We start from the raw sequence: 20,919 nt of genomic DNA, 5'->3' as shown, positions 1-20,919 counted from the left end.
GTTATTTAATGTTCTTGTTGTTGGATTTGGGGGTTAGAGTTTGAGGTGGAAACAAAGGATGGAGTGGAGGTGGAAAGTAATGATGGAAAGGAAGTGGATGGTGAAGTAGAGGTGGATAAAGATGGCGAACTGGATGTGGAAACTAACTATGGATGGTGGAGTGGAGGTGGACAAAGATGGTGGATTAGAGGTGGAAACTAAGTTAGATATATTTCATGTGTTTTTCGTTGATATCCATTTGGGACCAAAGTACACATATTTAAATTGAAAAGGGGACCACATTGCACATTTTTTGACAAAAGGGAAAACTAAATTTAACATTACATATAAACACATGAACGTAAATATTGAGCTTCGCCTTCGCATTACATGAACACCTACACATGAACATAAACACTGAGTTTCACCTTCACGTTGTTTACGTGTTTTTGGTTGGTGCCCATGAATGCTGCTTACGAACCAAGGTTTCTGCGATTTGGGTAGCGATTATGTATGTTTATGGTTTGTTGTAAGTGTGAATTGGGTTTCTAAGTATCGTGATTGCGATTTTCTTGTTCATATTTGGGTTGAAATTTCTGGTTTGTAAGTTAGGGATTTCGATTTGGTTCTTACTTAATGGTGGTAAAGCGTAACGCATGGTGGAGATTTTGTCCTGATTATTGGCGACGCGGTTTAGGATTTCATGGTGTTTAGGGTTTGATTTATGGGATTTTGTTGCTTTTCTCTACTTTGAATTGTCGGTCTGTGTTGATGATGGTGACAGCGGCATGGTGACCCGAGGGTTTGGTGGTGGCGTGTTTCGTTTTGCAGCAGCAACGACGGCTAAGGTTTCATGGTAGTGACACAAGGGTTTATGGCCTTAGGGAAAGTAGGGTTTCACGGTGTACTCCTATCCTTTTACATTAACATTGCCACATCAATGGGCCACAATTGCCACGTCATAAAAATTTGGACAAGTCACAGTTGCCACACCATTACACTATTATGTTTTTCAAGTCGTAAACCAAAAATACCAACTTGAACCGTTTTTAACAAAATATGGGACAATAGTGAACTTTTTTAAAAGGTTAGACGACTTTGAACACCCAAACTAGAGACCAAATGTTGTATTAAACATATTTTTTATCATTTCAACGTTTTCCTAACCTTGATTAGCAGAATAAACATGATTCTTTTAAACAACGTAAATTTGTATGAAAAACGATATTTATATTTATCTACTTTATTATTTATATAGTGTGAGCTATTAATATTTCGTTTCACATTCGATATGTATATGTCTTAGCATGATTAAAGATAAAATCAATTTACAAAATATATATATATATATATATATATATATATATATATATATATATATATATATATATATATATATATATATATATATATATATATATTCCAAGTCAATTTAATAAGTTTAATTTTGACTTGAAATTTATTACTCAACACATGTTATAAGACGAGGCTTTATTTTATGTAAATTCTCTTATTTAATTACTTATTTTAGTATTTTTGTTGCTAGTATGGAGGTTCCAAAAGCAAAATTGTATAGTTTGTCTATAACTTTATAACAAGTGACATAAAAAGACAATGGACCCAATGGCCCATTCGTAGGTTCTGATTCTATAAGCTTTTTAGGGTCCTCAAAACCCCACTTAAAAGGGACCCTACTCTAAATGGAGACATGGACAATAATATAAATAAATTTTTTATTATCTTTTTTATAGGAAATAATTTATTAGTTTTTTTAAGTTTAGTCGATATATGAAAATTAAATTTTAGAATTGAATTTTAATTCTGTAAGTAATTTAGAAATAAGACATATTTTTATTATGTGAAATGAAATAATACAAAAGTTAATTTGTAATAATAATATATATGTTTTTTATTGTAAAAATAGAGCTCGTGATATTTTTAGTTTTTATTCTCATTTTAAGAATTTTAATCAAAAGAGGTTGATATACATAGTGGATTTGAATAAAACTTAATTACTTAAAAAATAATATATATTATATATACATCAAACCATACATACTGAGTGTAATTATCTATTAGAGTCTGATCCTTTTTAAGTATGATCATCTAAATATCTTATTAATATAAATAGATAATTAGGTTTAAAGAAAATTAAATTGTAATTAGACAGAACATAATTAAACGGTCATGGAAGAAATTATAAATGAATCAAATACATGTTGTTAAAACTTTTATTACACATTTATTGTAACATTAACTGTTTTAATTGATCAAACTTAAGTTGACTTTAGTACATTACCTAGTATTATTGAATCAGTTAGTAAGTAAATTACTTTAATACAGAGGAAATAACAATTTAAGTTGTTTTAAGTAATTGACCTTATACCTGAAATACAATAAAAGACAATATTATTTGTACATGTAAGATAATAATAGTAATAATAATATAATAACAAATATTTACTAATTAATTTTTTAATGGAGAAGATAAATTTTCTATAAATTAAATCCATATAATATGGCTATAATTTAATGGAATATTTTTTTATATTAAATAAAAACATTATTATTAGGCAAGAAGTCAAAAAATGAAGGCGAATGATGGGACAAGAAGGCACGCATTGAAATGTGGTTCCTTCCATAATCATGGAAATGGAAATTTGTGTTAGAAAAAAATATAAATACAAAAACTTGAACTCAATCAATTCTTATAATTATATATAAGAAGATGAATTTCCAAAAGTAAAATAAAATTTTAACACCATTTTTTTACACTATTTTGATACTGCACACGTGTCAAAATATGGTTGGACGATTTCAAATTAAAAAACAACTTTGGTTTTTCTCTTCCAAACATACCCCTTTCTCAACTTTTTTAATTTGAAATCGTCCAATCACATTTTGACACGTGTACAGTGTCAAAAAATGGTGTTAAAATATCATTTTCCTTTCCAAAATATAGAAACATATTATATTAATTTAAAATAGCATAATTGTGTAGGATAACGATAAGATTAGAGTGAGATTAATTTGAAGAGGATGTGTGAAGAAGGTTCCATACAGATAGATACGATATTCATATTCTCTTTTTGTATCAATCGCTTTCTGTAGTAACATACACCATACTACTACGCTACGCACACATAACACAACAATTCCTTTGTCCCATTCTCCACTCTCTCATTCTTCGATGAAAAGCCCTTTCTTCAAGTTGCAATTCTTCTGTTCATTCCTTCAACAAAGTTTCAAACTTTTTTGTTTTGAAATCCGGATTTGATTATTATTAATTTGCTGCAAATTGCGATTCTTTGCTTTCCTTCAGAACCTGGATTCGCCACCTTTATTTTGCGTAGCTGCACCTTATTCTCTCTCCATTCCCCATTTGGAACTCTATCGATCTGGAGCTAACCGCATTCAAAGCTCTCAAATTTCCGGTTCAGGATGGAGAAGTACGAGCTCGTCAAGGATATAGGATCTGGGAATTTTGGTGTGGCAAGGCTCATGCGGCACAAAGAAACCAAGGAGCTAGTTGCCATGAAATACATTGAAAGGGGTCACAAGGTTGTACTCCTTTTACTTTCACTTTAACTTCTTATTATCTTAAAATTCATGTTATTGTCAATTTTTATAACCTTAAAAAAGGATTCAATTCAAGTTAACATATATCACCGGTTTCATCTCTTTTAGTTTTTTTATTTTTTATGTTCGTGTTGGCTGTGACTGAGTTTATTGACGTGTGTGTTTCTAGATTGATGAGAATGTTGCCAGGGAAATCATAAACCATAGAAGTCTTCGCCACCACAATATTATTCGGTTCAAGGAGGTTTGTACTCTGTACAGATGATATGATCTTAGTGAGAGTACTGTGTGTGTCATGTTTAGGTTATTTAATATGTGATTTCAGCTTTGCAGGTGGTCTTGACTCCTACTCATCTGGGTATTGTTATGGAGTATGCAGCTGGTGGAGAGCTCTTTGAGAGGATTTGCAGTGCTGGAAGATTCAGTGAAGATGAGGTTTGTTCGCTTTCTCTCTTTTCATCTGTCCGCCAATTCTTTTTTCACTTCTCTACTCATCACAGGCACGAAGCTACTTATCTCCCCTTCCCTCACTTCATTGTTGGCAACCGAGTGCTTGGAAATTCAATTGTTTGATTCTCATTCTCGTTATCTCCTACTTTTCCAGGGTCGATATTTCTTCCAGCAGCTCATCTCAGGAGTTAGCTACTGTCATTCCATGGTGAATAGAATAATTATATTGGGAATGAGTTGTTTCAGATGGTAGTTAGTTTTTGGCTTCATTTGCGGTTATTTTCTTTGTAATTTCTTTCTTTTGCAGCAAATCTGTCATCGAGACTTGAAGCTTGAAAACACCTTATTGGATGGCAGCCCTGCTCCAAGGCTCAAAATTTGTGATTTTGGTTACTCTAAGGTTCGATTATGGGAGCGATATCAACGCTTATTGCTTCAAATGAATTATGAAGTCATTTTCTTTAGCAGTTTTGCATCTGATAACCTTTTATTTTCCCAGTCATCCCTGCTTCATTCAAGGCCTAAGTCAACTGTGGGAACCCCAGCCTACATTGCGCCTGAGGTTCTTTCACGCAGAGAATACGATGGAAAGGTAATTTTGTTTCTACTGTGGTATAATAGTAAGGATGCCTTGAAATGTCTCAATGTGTTGCAATATTGAGCATTGTATGCAATGACTTGATGTGTCGACATTTAACTATCTGAATAACGTGGACAAAACAGTATGTGCGAATGGGATAGTTTACAATACAAAATGCTCTTAGAAAATAAAGCCATGTTGTACTTATTTGTGTGATTTGCTCTGAATATTTTTTACAAAGGTGACAAAGGAAATATTTGAAGTGGCCACGGATAGATTAAATCTTTCTTGATGAGTTTTTTGTGCATTATACATCAACGATGTTCATTTTCTAGTTTTTCTTTGTTGTTTTGTTTCTATTCAGCTAGCTGATGTATGGTCCTGTGGAGTGACTCTTTATGTAATGTTGGTGGGAGCATACCCATTTGAAGACCAAGACGATCCCAAAAATTTTAGGAAAACCATCAATGTACTTTTCTTCCCATCATCCATCTCAGTTGACCAATTTATTAAATGCCTGCACTTTCTGACTGTGTAACATTCTTATACAGAGAATTATGGCTGTTCAATACAAGATCCCCGACTATGTTCACATATCTCAAGACTGCAGACATATGCTATCTCGCATTTTTGTGGCAAATCCAGCTAGGGTATGCACATACTGCCTGCAAAAGATATTACTTGAAGTTGGCTCATAATTGTTCAACAATTTCATAGTGTTAGTTTGGTAATATTTTTTCAGTCATTTGCTAAGTTTCAGATATGAACTGATAAGGGCATGTATGCTTAAGCTACCCTCTTTCCCTTTCATCACAATTCACAAGTGGACATTTTGTGGTAAAATAAATTGTCACTCTAGATATTGATTTACTGCAGAGAATTACCATTAAGGAAATCAAGTCCCACCCGTGGTTTTTAAAGAACTTGCCTAGAGAATTAACAGAAGTAGCTCAAGCTGCCTACTACAGAAAAGAAAATCCAACCTTTTCACTTCAGAGTATAGAAGACATCATGAATATTGTTGAGGAGGCCAAGATTCCACCACCGGCATCCAGGTCAGTTGGAGGATTTGGTTGGGGAGGAGAAGAAGATGAAGATGAAACAAAAGAAGCAGAGGTTGAAGCTGAGGAAGATGAGTATGAAAAGAGAGTCAAAGAAGCACAGGCAAGCGGGGAATTTCATGTTAGTTAGTGTTAATTTTTAGATAGAGCAATAGATTCTTGGTTTCCTTTGCACCTGGTTTAGTTCAACTAAGGTGAGTGTTTTGCTCGTATGTATAAAATTCAGTTTTCCGCATAGGACTTGTAGTTGAATAAACGGATGTACATTTTTTCTAAGGTTGTTAAATTGACCATCTTATAAATATTAACTTGTCCTTTCTGCTCCCCATTCCACTCGCCTCCCTTCTTTATGTGCGAATGGATTTAGGGTGACATGCTTTTGTTTGGAGGTCAAAATGCTGAGTGTAGTGTTTCCTTGTGTCCTTTTTTTTACCTTTTGCATGTCTCTCAGCTATATGATAACTGTAGTAGAAGCTTTTAATTTATGTAACTCAATCTTGTACAGCAAAATATAGTTTAGTTCTTCCTAACCTTTTAGCATAAGAAATTGTTTCACTAGTACGATAATTTATCAAAGTATTTAACTTTTATAATAGTTATAATAAGTCTCCATCTTCGGTGGAATTGTACCAATTCATATATTATGTCAATAATATTTATTATGCCAAAGAAGTTACCTCAGAGCTTACAATGGTTTAGGCTGAGGGTATTTTATTTTACTTTGTTGTAAAAAACCAGTCAATGCTCTATTAAAAAGTTCCGAGGCTTTATATCATTGCAAAACGTTGGTGATGAAAATAGTCTGATTATTTTTGTACAGTAGAAAAAGTACAAAAAAACAAAAGCAGGCTAATTTTTTCTGAGCAATAAATCTTGCGATCATTCAAGCTATAAATCAGAAGGTACACCGAACATATAATATAGGCAAATGAATGAACCTCCAAATACGTTTTGTCTTGCCACCCACGATTGTTTAGCATCGCATAAATTCCCTTATTTGAATTTTTTAAGTTTAGCATTTCGCATAAAGAATCAGCAGTCGCATATTTCCATCCTAGCTGAAAAGCAAACCAACTGTTGTATCACTCCCTTACGAGAGCTAAACAAAATTGCTCCCACATTTGGGCATATTCATTGTATCAATAATGCTGGCTCACTTACTAAGGCGTGCAAGTTTCTTGTCTCAGTCAAGATGCATTCCCTGTCAAACAGAGAAGACACAACAGCAACCCCTTTCAGATTTGGTTCACCAATTTCCATGACCGCACGTGCATTTGACAGACCAATGCCACCAATTGCTACCACAGGCAGTTTAGAGGCCTCACATACTTTCTTCAAGCCGTCTAAGCCTATAGTACGGTTATTTGCTTTTGTATTAGTGGGATATACACCACCACAACCAATGTAATCAGCCCCATCAATCCATGCTTGGTGGGCCTGCTCAGGCGTCTTGCATGACACACCGATTATCTTTTCAGGACCAAGTAGGCTTCTTGCAAGACGTATTGGCATGTCAGACTGACCAACATGAACACCATCGGCATCACAGGCAAGGGCCACATCTAAACGATCATTTATCAGTAATGGTACTCCATAGGAACGGCATATTTCAAGGCATACTTTGGAAGCATCAAGAAAATCCCGTGTCTCAGCATCCTTTTCCCTGAAAAGTCAGACGCATATCAGGCTAAAAAAATGATTGCTGCATGTTAAAACTCGGGAGATTTTAAGTGTTGAGTGAGGAAAGGAGAGAAAAGGGACTGTATTAATTGTACATACAAGAGATGAGAAGCACCATAAAGCAGGCTTCAAATACAACAAAGAGAAATCTGGACACACAATAATAGAAAATATTCCTGATGTAACAATCAGCTAAACTTCAACTATTCAGCCAATAAATACTGGATGCTTAATGTTTTTTTCAGTAGGGCGGAGAAGGGGTGAGAGAGAAGGAAATAAACAAAATAAAAAATCAAGAATAAGGTTAAGATTGTTCACGAAAAAAAAAAAGTAATTTCCAGATCTTTAGAATAGGGTGCCTGCCTAGCATATTAAATCACTGTGAATTCTATCTACTGTCAAATAGTGATGACAAGGAATCTCACATATTCTGTAAGATGTATAGGGTGGTACAAAAACCAAAGCATATTTGATCAAACAAACCTTAATTGAACAATGGTAGCACCTCCTTCTACAGCAGCCTTAACAGCTTCAGCAATAGAACGGCCCCACTTCCTATTCATACCTGAATCCGTTACAGCATATAAAAGCAAGTCATTTGGGTTGAACATATTCTGCCTCCAAGAACTGTGATTGATATTCTTAAGTTCAAAAAAATGGTCAAAAGGTCCTTGAACTCCATTTCCAATTGCCAGGTCTCTACTATAATCCAAGGCAACGTCAATAAAATGTTTGGCTGTCTGCAAGAATCCAGATAAGAAAAATTATCACAATTATAGAATATTCCATCATTCAATATCTGTTATTTTCATTTGTTTCTTTTGTATCTAAATTACAGAGAGAGAATAACAGGGGAGTAAATCATGGGCATTGCCCAATGAGATCCTTCAATATCATTATAAAATAATTTGAGATAGCTGAACAAACCTTAACTGCAGAAAGCATTGAAGAACCTTTTGCCAGCTCTGCAGCTATGCATGACGCCAAGGTACAACCAGTACCATGACTATTGCGGGTATTTATACGTGGTGAACAAAGTTCGTAGAACTCCTCACCTGCAAAACTCAAGATCTATAAGTGGAGTTCGTTTTGAAAAAAGATTTGGACATACATTTGCAGAGGGTTGCTATGTCTGATAGATTTTGTTTATGTCCATTGTGTCTCATTAAAGACTTGAATCTCACCATCAAAGAATACATCAACAGAATCTAACGAATTAGGGAGGTCACCACCTTTGACGAGTACATTCCTACAAAAAAAAAAAAATAATAATCAGTAAATGCACAATACTTTGAAGTTGAAGTTTTATTATATTTTTTTATTATGACCTTTATCCATGAAGTGTAACTCTTTTATATATACAACACCATCCCAATTTTCTGCTAATAGAAGCAGGCGAAGTAATTGATGGGCCTCACTAATTTAGGGAAACAATCTAATAATTTACTTATTGCAAATCAATATATAATACATATAATCAAACTTCACTAGAGGTTATTTACACGAGACATGTACGAAATACAGTGCATTCTTATGGAAAGTTTTTGGTAGAAGTCTGACTCCATGTTCTGGCTTTGGATATCGTATCGGTCATTTAGATGTAAACAGTATCACAGGTACATTTTCTTCCAAGTTTCTAGGGAAACTCTGAAGATAAATAAGAAAATAAACAAAGGCAATGCAATACTACTACAATAAAGGCAGATATTATACTAGTAACTATTTCATGTGATATGAAATATTTTCAACTTCAGCTGAAAGTGTATATATAACATACATACAATTTTCATGACTGTCTTTTCTGATTTTGGAAGCTCAATTCACTACAAAGTTCTAATAGTTATGTAAAAGAAATTTACTAAGTAGTATCCTATGGGAAGAATGATTTCAGTAAGGTATGTTTCTCCTTCCAGAAAAATATAGACATTTATCACTCTTACAGATTTGTTTTCTCAGTAATCCTTTTTTTAATTATTGATATCATAGTTTGAACTATGTAAGAGAATATGAAATAAATTTTTAAAAGGTCCATGAGTCATATTGTAAAGTTAAAGCTGTGCCGAACAAGCAGGTTAAGGTTGGAAGTCTACTACTCATACAGCTCATTTTAGCTAAGAAAAAAAATACTTACACTTGAGAAATAACTATTAGTAACAGCAAGAGGCAAAAAATCCTTAGTTTAAAAGAAACAAACCTAGGGCCCATATCATGTATTAGTTTGGCAGCAGTACGCATGTCAGACACTGATTTCAGCGGCACATCTCCAAGTAAAACTGATGCCTCTTTTATATTTGGGGTTACAATGTCAGTCATGGGAAGCAGCTCCTCCCTGCATTCAGTATCCAATAAATAAATTGAACTGATTTCCTACGGGTTTTGTAATAAATGTGAATTTTGAAATCATTTCAGTGACTGTAACAAAAATAAAACTGAATTTTAAACATATAATTTCTTAATGTTATCCACCAATAAATGTAAAAACTAACAAGCAGAAACCCATAACAAAGAAAATTAAGCATAAGGCTATTATATAATCAAAGGACTTTAAATAAATCCAGATCAAGTAGGGAAGACGGAAGAATATGAAAAACACTTTCATGTCAAACAAAAACAGTACAGTTCAAGTACAGAAACACATACAGAAATCCAGTCAGAACAGAAGAACCAGCAAGTACATCCCCACTGGAAGATTTCATGACAGGATCAACCACGAGAGCTGCCTTCAGAAAAAAAGAAATCAGTACAGAGTCACTCCAATTGCAATTGAACAAATACATTAGAATTTTTTGTACAAGTGAATACCTTTGACTGGAAATTTCCTAAGGGTCTGACAGAGAACCTTAACTATATTAAGAGAAGGAAGCATGCCTGTCTTGACCTAAAGACGTAGGATAATTAATTCAAATGGAAAAAATAATACCAAACACCATTAACCAAGAAATCAGAAAGTAAGCACCCGCATAACTGAGTAAATCAAAACAAACAATAAAACTGGATTACGGAAAAGAAATAACGTTGACTTTAAGAAGCAAGTCATGCCGGAAGGTGGAAACGTTAGCAATCCATGAACTTGCTAGTTTGAACAGACCAACATGCCCTATAAGATAATAAATCCGGTTTCTAATAGCCGTTGCAGTCACTATTTTCACTTACCACATCAACATGCATATCAGAAAGCACGGACTGCAACTGTTCTGCCACAAAATCCTCAGGTACAATGTTCACACCCTACAAGCCACAGATTTTAGAAAAATGGTAAAAAAAAGAACATAGTTCATCATACGGATAAGCCTCGAACAAGCCCAACTTGATTCCAGTATAACATAAGCCAGCTCAACATGCATGAAAATCAAGTTCAGTAATCAGGCTAAAACGAAACAGATGAGTCCTTATCATTATGAAATTAAAATCAAATCGAACCTGAACCCCAACAGTGTTCTGCGCAGTGACAGCAGTAATGACAGTGGAACAGTAAACCCGGCGTGCAGCACAAGCCTTGAGATCAGCTTGGATTCCAGCACCACCCCCAGAATCAGACCCAGCAACAGTTAGCACATGTGGGATTTTGTTATCAGAAACGGGCTTCATCATCGTATCTGCTTGCGCTTGCATCTTCACTCTTAGACTTAGATGATTCTTTGGATTAGGATCAGTATTAGCATGCACTGACTTCCAAAATGGGAACCTCGAACTCCTTCTAAGAACCGGTGGCACCTGCCATCGGAGACACACACATGCAGAACAACATGTCAATGGATTTTGGGTTTGCGATCATTGAATTAGTTGTCTGCTCTTATTGATGAATTTATTGTTCATGAGAAGAGAAAAATGAAAAAATGAAGTGAAGAGAATACGGCACGGTGGTTGCCTTACCTGAGCACCGCCATAATCGAAGTGGCGACGCAGAAGCTGAGACTCACTGCTCGCCATTCATTCCCTGAAAGTTACGCCACTCAAATTAGATTAATACAATATAGATCAGAACAAGATAGTCTGAGTATTATGAAAATGTATCACACAGTGTCTCCAATAATTCAATAAATGAGTTTTTAATTTGTAATTTATAAGTTGTTTAGCTAATTAATTATTTGATTTTTTTATTTATATTTTAATATATTTTCTTATTATTTTTAACTTTTTTTTATTTTCAATTCGGTACATGATGAAGTTAGTAATTTTACTTAAAAATAATAACAAAATTATAATATTATTTTAAATTTTTTTAATTTAAATAATTTTATTTAAATTCAGACAAAGTTGATGTTTAACATAATTGAATATGAATTTTGGTATTTAATTATTTTAAACATAACATTAAATAACTTCAAATAAAATTAATGATATTAAACTTTTCTTTATTAGGATATCGATTTTTTTTAGCATTTCAAAAACAAAATATACTTATATTTCTTGTACATTATTTATTTTTTTTTACAAATTTACAAAGATAAAAAAAAGTTTATTCACTTTTCGTATTTTCAATTTTAGAGAAACAAAAGTATTATATAATTCTATATGAAAAAATATACTCGATGAAAATTGTAAACAAAAATTTAAATTAAAATGTTAATAAAATATAAACTTTTGTAAATAAATAAAGGTTCAATTATAAGATAATGTATACAATTAAATATTAAATATTTTACTTGTTAAATAAATACTTAATTAAGTTTTAGAATCTTTTCAATTAAATCTCTATTAAATTTTGTTTGTTTGTTGAGTATTCCAATTTTTATATAGTTTTAATATAGTATTTTTAGTTTAATTTTTGTCAAATTATCTTTCAAAAGAACAATCTTGTTTTCCATGATAAAAAAAATACCATGTAGTTAATATACAACAATATTACTATTAATGCGAAGTGGCTGATTTTTATTAAATCATGTAGAATAAAATCTATTATATGTATTGATATAGAATTCATTAGCATAATGGTTTTGTTACTAACAAGACAATTTATTGGTTAATGTAATTGATATACCATAATCCAACATAAAATTATTTTAAGTGAATATAAAAAATCTCACCTTAGATGATAACATGTAAATAATTAAATGCAATATATTTTCAATGTAATAAAATTTATTTATTTTTTATATTAACAACAATATAATCTCATATTAAACATAAAATGTCATTTTTTTAATAAGGCAAGAAAGTAAATTCATTATCCAATCAATCTAACAATTAAATGCTTAATTTTTAATTTTTTTTAACAGAGACTTAATTAAAAATACTTAAATTTACGAGAAAGACTTAAAATAAATAAATAAAAATTTAAAGAAGGATAAATAGATGCAGTCTTTATATTATATTTTTTTATTTATTTCGAAATTGATGAATCATGTTCTACACTTTATATAATTATAAATTTAATTTTTGTAGAAATTTTAACTTTTATGAAATGATGTGTTTCGTCTGTGTTTACTTTAAATTTAATTATTTCTTTTGTCATATCAATCATTAATTAAAAATATAGAAATTTTAACTTTTCATACTTTTTAAGACAAAATAAAAACTTATTTTTTAAAAAAGAAAAGTTAAAATTTTAGGTTTCCCTCTTCTGTCATTGTCTCGGCAATGTGTAAACCTTCCTGGCGGGAGTTGAAAACGCTAATTGAATTATAAAAAGATTTGGATAGTATTTTTTATATTTTATTTTATTGAGTTATAAAAAAAGAAAAAAAAAATCAAGATTTTGCAGAAATGGATTAGTTGAAATGAAAAATCCCGCCAATGCTTTGGAAAAGCTCTCTCTCTTCTCTTCCGTACGATAGTTTGGATCTCTGTGTTTCAACGGCGAACTTTTCTCCTCAATCACTTTTCTAGGGTTTTGATTCGAACCGTTCTACTTCCACTCAACGTTGCAATCTCCATTGCATTTTTTCTTCCATTGACCGATGCCCATGTTTTGATGAGGCACGCCAACGAGTTTTTTTTTCTTCATTTTTGTTCATTATTATCGTGCCGTGTTGCTGCAATTCAAATTGAGTTCTGATTCTGCAGGGAATGTGTTGTTTGGTTGCCACTCAAATGAGACAAGGGTAATGATGCTTGGGTTCGCTTTACTTGTTTCCATCTTTGTGGTTCATCATTTATAGTTAGTGTATAATTAGGTTTTGGAATGTTTACAGTGAAGTCAATTCAGTTCGCGTTGATAAAGAAAATAACAGGGACTGGTTGCGGCATGCCAATGCTCATGAAAACTTCTCCTCCCAAGGGAAGTTTTTGAGCTCTAATTTTCTGTTCTCTGTTCCGCCCAAGAAGCCCCGCCACCAAGAACCGGACCCTGGGACTGCCGGGTATACCTTTCACTTCAACAGTCATTCATTCTTGTACTTTGTTACATTGCCAGTTAGTTCAGAGTCTCATGTCCAGAGTTCCTAGTCAATAGGATTTATAGGTCTTTCTTGGAATGACTAGGCTTTGGGGCTTCACTAGTTTTGTGTGTATACAGGGAAATCAATTTCGTTCCCAGGGGTTGCCAAAACATTAATTCTGTCTAAATTTCCGTTTACTTCAATTGACTATTATGGCTTTGCTAACACGGCGGAATAACATGGTAGATGTTGGTTTAAACTTGTTTCAATTCAAAGTTACCATCTTGGATTATATCTTCTTACTCCACTTTTTGCCGTCCAGTGCTGAGATCGTTTTTGAAGGGATTTTATTTGTTGGTTTCCTTTGTCAACTGTGACTGTGCTATTTCTGTGGAACTTGATTTGCTAGATTAATATATGGATTTCAGCTCAGTTTCAGCTTGCTCTCTAATGCGTCAATTCTCTCAGGTTTGTTTTTCAACGAAGTGAAAATATTCAAGTTTCACAGAGAGTACAATTTGACAAGGTATAGTAGTATAACTGTTATATGAAAGCGAATAGTTTGCACATGTAATTATTCTTATTTGAGACTTCTATAGTTTGCAATAACTTCTGTTGAAACAATTCCTGACAGGCTTGGGATGCTCTTTCAAGTCTACAAAATTCTAGTAGGAACTATGTACAACCTGGAAAAAATGTCAATGTTAACTGGCAAAGTCATGAGAATACGAGAACAGCACCAATCCATGGAGGCTATCAGAATGACAACCGTATGTGTCCTGATGTCACTGACATTCCAGTTAGCAAAAATACTTCTTGGGGTTTGGATGGTTCATTGAACAATCATAATAAGTGCACAGGTCAAATCAACGAGTCTTCTAACTGCATGTCTGGAGATATTGATGATGATAACATACTTGAGGTAATTTAGTACGGATTGATTAATTTAAATGATTCAAATTCATTTGGGTCTCACTAGGCTTGCATGTTAGAATTGCCAACAATTTGTTGCCACTTGCTTGATTTTATTGTTTTTGAATGAACTGATATAAAATCAAAGGGCTTACCATAGTTATCAGTTGCAGTCATACATAATTTTCTATCAGTTAGTTTAACTTTCAGTCTTTTACTACTAGTTTGCCGATGAATGTGTGTTGGTTATTCCAACTTGAAGGTAGTAGTTTGCACAATTCTTTTGTGAAGTGGAAACTGAAGAGGATGTTTGGCCATTTTATTCACTCTCTAATTATGTTCTTTTGTCCGTAGTTGGTGTGGCTGCTTTGTTGCTTTTTTCTTAAAAATAAACCGTTACCTAGTCAAGTTTATCCAAACTGCTTAGATCCATGTAGATGCTGATTTCTCTCTCTTTGTTTCCGTCCTGCTTCTGGTTGCCTTTAAGAACATTGATGTTGACCAAATTGTTGAGAAATACCAGTCGACCTGCACTCCTAAGCNNTCAATATCCAAGCTTCCTCCTGTAACACCNAATGCANATAAAGATGAATTTGCTAGACAGGGGGGTGATGTTTTGCCACCAGACCTGTGTTTAGATTGCATCCATGGGTACAAGGTATTTTGATCTTTCACAAGTTATCCATGTTCATTTGTCAGATTGATAGGCCTAATCCTAAATTGGATGCAGCTAGGGCTTTGCCCTGAAGCAGCAATTCATTTGCAGGAATTGAAGGATAATCTAATTGCAATCTCTAATGAACTGCTCGACAATGGTGAAAACCTCAATTCTACACAGATATCAAAGCTTCGCCATGATAGGTGTGCATTTCCCTTGGAATTACATTGTTTGTAACATTTTCATCTTTTTTTTTTTTTTAATTTACAGTTGTGTTTTTCTAAATTATTATGCATAAAAAAATTACAGCATATTCTTTTTTAATTGAATAGCATTTGAGTTGAAAATAAAACTTGTCCCAAATGCTAGGTCACAGTTGAATAATCAAATTCAGCAACTAGAAAAATATATTCAATCAAGTAATCTTAACGAGGAAAGGCAAAAGTCACATTTTTCTGCATCCACGGCACCATCCACATCATATGTGTATGAAACACCTCAGCAAACTGGTGCCTGTAATGGATCCAAGCAATACGATACTCAGGTTTATATGGGTAATGGGACATGTGGTTCAACATTCCAGTCTCTTCCATCTTTTTCTGTAGACAATTATAGCACATCATCTGGTCCGTTGGAGCGTGAAGCGTTCATCCCAAAGATTGTCGAAGTTAATTACATTGAAGGTTCCGGAGACAAACGCTGGAGCAGCCACGATTTTCCTTGGACAAAAGAGTTAGAGGTATTTAACTGAATATATTGTCAGTTTCCAGTGAATGTAACTCATCTTAATAACTTTTTTATTTGTTTACAGGTTAATAATAAAAAGGTATTTGGAAATCATTCCTTTCGCCCCAATCAAAGAGAGGTCATTAATGCCACAATGAGTGGATGTGATGTTTTTGTTTTGATGCCCACTGGTGGTGGAAAGAGTCTGACTTATCAGGTAATATGATCTTTCTAAAGACCTTTTTTGAGTTATGGCCTTTTCCCTATCTCATTTTATTGGTTTTGTTGATATATTTGTCTAGATTTTACCAAAACTGTCATCTTACAATGTCTTGTCTTGCAGTTACCGGCTCTTGTTTGTCATGGTATAACATTAGTAATTTCTCCCCTTGTGTCCCTTATTCAGGATCAAATAATGCATTTACTGCAGGTATTGCTGATTTTGTAACTTGCTTCCTCTTTCTGCCCTGTGTTTTTCTGATTGATAGATAGATGTTTATTTGCTCCTGTTGGCTTGGCTTACAGTTAAATATACCAGCTGCTTACTTAAGTGCCAATATGGAATGGACTGAACAGCAGGAGATCCTCCGAGAACTTAATTCTGATTACTGTAAATACAAGTTATTATATGTGACACCTGAAAAGGTTGTCAAGTGAGTGCCATCATTGATAGCTGCTCTATTCTGAGACATTTTAACCTAAGAGTCATATTCTTCATTTTTTTCATGATGCTATTATTTTTACTGACTGCAGAAGTGATAATCTTTTGCGACACTTAGAAAATTTACATTTTCGTGAGCTGCTTGCAAGGATTGTAATTGACGAGGCTCACTGTGTGAGCCAATGGGGGCATGATTTTAGACCAGATTATCAGGTTGGAGCTTTTGTACCCTTCAAATTGATGCAAATCTATGATAATGTATTGTTTAAATTTTAATTGTTACTCTTGATTTCACCAGGGACTTGGTATATTAAAACAGAAATTCCCAAATACTCCAGTTTTAGCTTTAACAGCTACAGCAACTGCTAGCGTAAAAGAAGATGTCGTGCAAGCACTTGGTCTTGTTAACTGTGTTGTTTTTCGGCAAAGTTTTAATCGCCCAAACTTATGGTGTGTTAAATGAAGAATTGATTTCTTGCTAAACCTTCAATGGATGAATCATGTTCATTTTTAACATTGCAGGTATTCTGTTGTCCCGAAGACCAAAAAGTGTTTGGAAGACATTGACAAATTCATTAGAGAGAATCATTTTGATGAATGTGGCATTATCTATTGTCTTTCACGAATGGACTGTGAAAAGGTCGCTAGCAATTTACAGGTTAGTTCTTATTATTTCATATTTGTATATTAGACTAGAAAGTGTAATATGTTGAATTGGCAGTGATTTTTTGGTTTGCTCTAGCTTTTCTTTCATTTTTCATCATGGTTCATGTTTTTTTGTTTTGTTTCACTGTTTCTGCATGAAGATGTGGGTATCTGATAAAAAGCATCAGTGCAATCTGGTGACCTTCCTGAATGTAGAGCCCAGTTTTAACAAGCTGATTCATTTTTTTAATTGAAAAAAAATAAATAAATGTGGAAGCTACTATCAATTCGTTCAGCTTGTGAATACATTATCTAGTTATATTCATTGTTCAGGAATGTGGACATAAATGTGCATTTTATCATGGTACCATGGATCCTGCTCAACGTGCCTTTGTTCAAAAGCAGTGGAGCAAAGATGAAATCAATATAATTTGTGCTACAGTAGCATTTGGAATGGGTATATTTACTTCCTTGCTATTGCCTATTGCATTAATTAATTGTATGAGATCACATTTTATACTTGTTATTTCAGGTATTAATAAACCCGATGTCCGCTTTGTAATTCACCATTCTCTCCCAAAATCTATTGAAGGCTATCATCAGGTACTGGCAGAATATCAAATATGTTAGGTATATAGCTTTTGCATCTGTTGGCTTACGTGCATGCTTCTTATTTTCCTCTCAGGAATGTGGCCGAGCTGGTAGAGATGGTCAACGTTCATCCTGTGTATTATATTATAATTATAGTGATTATGTTAGTATCGATCACAACCCTCTTGTATTTTAATGTTTCTTGAACCTAAGTTAGCATTCATATTAGTGGAAATCAAATGAAACGAGTGATGACTGAGATCCCATCTTCTTACTCAACTTTATTGCTTATGTATAATTGCATCTCATATTTACAGATACGAGTCAAGCATATGATAAGTCAAGGAGCAATAGAGCAAAGTCCCATGACATCTGGATACAATCGTTCAAATATGATAAATCCTGGAAGCATACTAGAAACGAACACCGAAAACCTTATGCGAATGGTAAATTTTAAAAATTGAGATTCTAATTATAGTTATTATTATTATATCACTAAATATTTGTCTTCAACTGCCTCAGGTTAGTTATTGTGAAAATGATGTCGACTGTCGGCGCCTTCTGCAGCTTGTTCATTTTGGGGAGAAGTTCAATTCTTCAACTTGTCACAAAACGTGTGATAATTGCTTGAAGATCACAAATTTCATTGAGAAGGATGTCACAGAGATAGCAAAGCAATTGGTTTGGAAACATTTTCTATCAACATAGTCTTTAATTTTATTTAAGTTCTATTAGAGTGTAATATTTGAGTCCTCTCGTTCGCAGTTTCAGTTACTTTTTCGTTGTCTTATGCTTAGGTTGAACTTGTTAAGCTAACGGGACAGAGGTTCTCATCATCTCATATATTAGAAGTCTATCGTGGTTCCTTTAGCCAAATGGTATGCCATAAACATTTAATTTGTTTTCTTTCTTTTTCATTCTTTGCAATATATTATCGTTCTTGATAGTGTACTTCTAATGTCAAACAAAGGTCAAGAAAAACCGTCATGAGACAGTGAGCCTTCATGGTGCTGGAAAGCATCTAGCTAAGGGTGAGGCTTCCCGTATATTGCATCGTCTTGTTGTTGAGGATATTCTTGTGGAAGAAGTAAAGAAAAGTGATTATGGATCGGTATCGTCGATATTGAAGGTATCACTGCTCATGTTATATACTGCAATTTTACCGAGTTTAACAATTGCTCATTGTGCTTCCAATGTTAGCTTCTATAACTGTAAGTTTTCTAAAGCATTAAAAAAATGTCAGGTAAATGAGCTCAAGGTCTGTAATCTGTTTGCTGGGCACAGAATTATATTGAGGTTTGTCAATCTCATTCTGTTTCTAGCTTAATTTTGTTGAATTTAGAAGGCTAATTCTTACCGTGGTTGAACATCTTTCCGTGAAAGTTCCTTTTTCTTTGTATGTGAGGGCTTTGATAAATATAAGTTCGATTTCACTTGAATCTTTGTCTAAGCTTTCTAGGGCTTCAAGTTCACAATACACGCGTGTTTTTCTCTGTTCATATTCTACTCATGGAATTTTTCAACTACTGTAGATTTCCATCGTCTGTAAAGGCATTAAAACCAGGGAAATCTGATGTAACTCCAGCCAAGGGTTCTTTGACATCTGGGAAGCCGAATGTTATTCCAACTAACGCTCCTCAGCCTCAAACTGAAGTGGATTTGGTATGAAATGGGTTATCTTGCAGTTTGTTTGTTGCAATTTCTATCTGTTCTTGAATTATATTTAAAGACAAATCTGCTTCAGAATCTTTCAGCCAAGTTATACACTGCTCTGCGTATGTTGAGGACAACTCTTGTTAAAGAAGCTGGAGATAGTGTTTTTGCTTACCACATATTTGGGTAATTTATTAGACATTTTCTTTTTGTAATAAAAGTAACATTATCTCCATTTTGGATTCATTTACTCTACAGGGTAGCATTATACGAATGCAATTGAAAATTAAAATTTGCCTAATAAATCCATTTCTGCTTTATTACATGATATGACGTATGTGTTATATACTACTCATGATAAATTCTTCTGATAAGCTGCCGTTTCTATTTAGTAATGCCACGTTGCAGCAGATGAGCAAGAAAGTGCCGAGAACGAAAGAAGAACTCCTCGATATCAATGGCATTGGCAAGTAAGTTTGTTCTGAGAATAGTGGTCTCCTTGTTAGTGAATAGGCATTAATTAATTTCGGTCTAACACAGGGCAAAGGTAAGCAAGTATGGGGATGAGATACTGGAAACCATTGAGAATACCATAAATGAATATTACAAGTTGGACAAAGCCAGTAGCGGCAGCAAAGACAGTGCAGATTCTGCTAAAAGGAGACGAGAGTCAAATGGAGATCCATATGCAAATGCTGAGGACGATGACGCCCTCACCAATAGTACAGGTCGTTCTAAGAAAAGGACTATAAAGAGACAAAATAAAAAAGCTGTGATATATGATTCTGCAGAGGAAGATTATTTTTCTGGATGCCATGATGAAGACCTAGACTTTGACCTCATAGAAATTGATGCATTAGATCAGGTAACTTGTAAAAATGCTTCTGGGAGAGTACTACCTCAATGGACAACATCTTGAAATTATATACAATCATATTATTGTTATGCCTTTTCGCACTATGTATATCAAACTTGCAGTAATTTATGGTTTCCATCTATTATACGCAAATTAACAAGGAAAACTCTGTATTACTTGTATTTCTATAACCACCATCAAAGTTGTCTAGACTAACTTGTGCTGGTGAAGAGGTGCAGATTTAATTTAGTGAAATTGTAAAGGTGGCTTTTTGAATAATCCATCCTATAAAATTCTAAATTCTCTCTAATTTACTTTAGATAAATTTACAAAAGAAATTGTAAAATAAATGCAAATTGTCAAAAGATGAATGCAATGTAATACCGACCTGGTGTAATTTAGTTGACAAAACATGAGTCTATGGGAAAATGGCTGAGTTTGATTCTCAAAATATATGATTTAAATGTTGCGAGGATAAAAATTACTCTTATAACTGATAAAGAATGAGACGTGTGGGAATATTTTAGTCAGTCTATAAAGCGTTACAAAAAAATATGATTGGATAAAT

At 33.6% G+C, this 20,919-nt stretch overlaps 3 protein-coding genes across 7 annotated transcripts; 2 read left to right on the top strand and 1 right to left on the bottom strand.

The window, feature by feature from the left end:
* Positions 1 to 3,043: 3,043 nt before the first annotated feature.
* On the top strand, positions 3,044 to 5,977 carry LOC106776088 (serine/threonine-protein kinase SRK2A). Of its 5 annotated transcripts, XM_022787144.1 has the most exons (10): positions 3,044 to 3,189; positions 3,302 to 3,540; positions 3,728 to 3,802; positions 3,892 to 3,993; positions 4,163 to 4,216; positions 4,316 to 4,408; positions 4,508 to 4,600; positions 4,953 to 5,057; positions 5,140 to 5,238; positions 5,465 to 5,977. In XM_022787144.1, the coding sequence occupies exons 2-10, from the start codon at positions 3,421 to 3,423 to the stop codon at positions 5,777 to 5,779; spliced, it is 1,056 nt and encodes a 351-aa protein (XP_022642865.1). In that variant the 5' UTR covers positions 3,044 to 3,189; positions 3,302 to 3,420; the 3' UTR covers positions 5,780 to 5,977. The 5 variants fall into 5 exon arrangements, with proteins under 5 accessions (XP_022642865.1, XP_022642868.1, XP_022642867.1 ...); XM_022787147.1 differs by having other exon boundaries at positions 3,082 to 3,540; positions 5,140 to 5,315; positions 5,465 to 5,606; XM_022787146.1 differs by having other exon boundaries at positions 3,082 to 3,540; positions 5,140 to 5,306; positions 5,465 to 5,605.
* Positions 5,978 to 6,540: 563 nt separating this feature from the next.
* Positions 6,541 to 11,318, bottom strand: LOC106776278 (thiamine biosynthetic bifunctional enzyme TH1, chloroplastic). The gene is made up of 10 exons (XM_014663678.2): positions 11,203 to 11,318; positions 10,750 to 11,043; positions 10,483 to 10,557; positions 10,132 to 10,207; positions 9,970 to 10,045; positions 9,524 to 9,658; positions 8,514 to 8,578; positions 8,257 to 8,384; positions 7,813 to 8,069; positions 6,541 to 7,312 (listed from the first exon to the last, which is right to left on the bottom strand). Exons 1-10 carry the CDS (start codon positions 11,257 to 11,259, stop codon positions 6,781 to 6,783), a joined length of 1,695 nt encoding a protein of 564 aa, XP_014519164.1. The 5' UTR covers positions 11,260 to 11,318; the 3' UTR covers positions 6,541 to 6,780.
* Positions 11,319 to 13,045: 1,727 nt separating this feature from the next.
* On the top strand, positions 13,046 to 20,489 carry LOC106776171 (ATP-dependent DNA helicase Q-like 4A). The gene is made up of 26 exons (XM_014663528.2): positions 13,046 to 13,248; positions 13,336 to 13,373; positions 13,464 to 13,631; positions 14,118 to 14,175; positions 14,284 to 14,571; positions 15,049 to 15,219; positions 15,292 to 15,422; positions 15,589 to 15,958; positions 16,031 to 16,162; positions 16,289 to 16,375; positions 16,471 to 16,598; positions 16,699 to 16,819; positions 16,905 to 17,056; positions 17,129 to 17,264; positions 17,585 to 17,708; positions 17,784 to 17,854; positions 17,937 to 18,005; positions 18,160 to 18,288; positions 18,365 to 18,523; positions 18,640 to 18,720; positions 18,813 to 18,971; positions 19,086 to 19,138; positions 19,375 to 19,504; positions 19,587 to 19,681; positions 19,888 to 19,965; positions 20,036 to 20,489. Exons 2-26 carry the CDS (start codon positions 13,339 to 13,341, stop codon positions 20,412 to 20,414), a joined length of 3,504 nt encoding a protein of 1,167 aa, XP_014519014.1. The 5' UTR covers positions 13,046 to 13,248; positions 13,336 to 13,338; the 3' UTR covers positions 20,415 to 20,489.
* The last annotated feature ends 430 nt before the right edge of the window (positions 20,490 to 20,919 follow it).

This window comes from Vigna radiata, chromosome 10 (genome assembly GCF_000741045.1).
Source record: "Vigna radiata var. radiata cultivar VC1973A chromosome 10, Vradiata_ver6, whole genome shotgun sequence".
Classification (NCBI taxonomy): Eukaryota; Viridiplantae; Streptophyta; class Magnoliopsida; order Fabales; family Fabaceae; genus Vigna; species Vigna radiata.
Note: the sequence above shows the minus strand (reverse complement) of the source record. Positions and strands in the feature narration are given on the sequence as shown.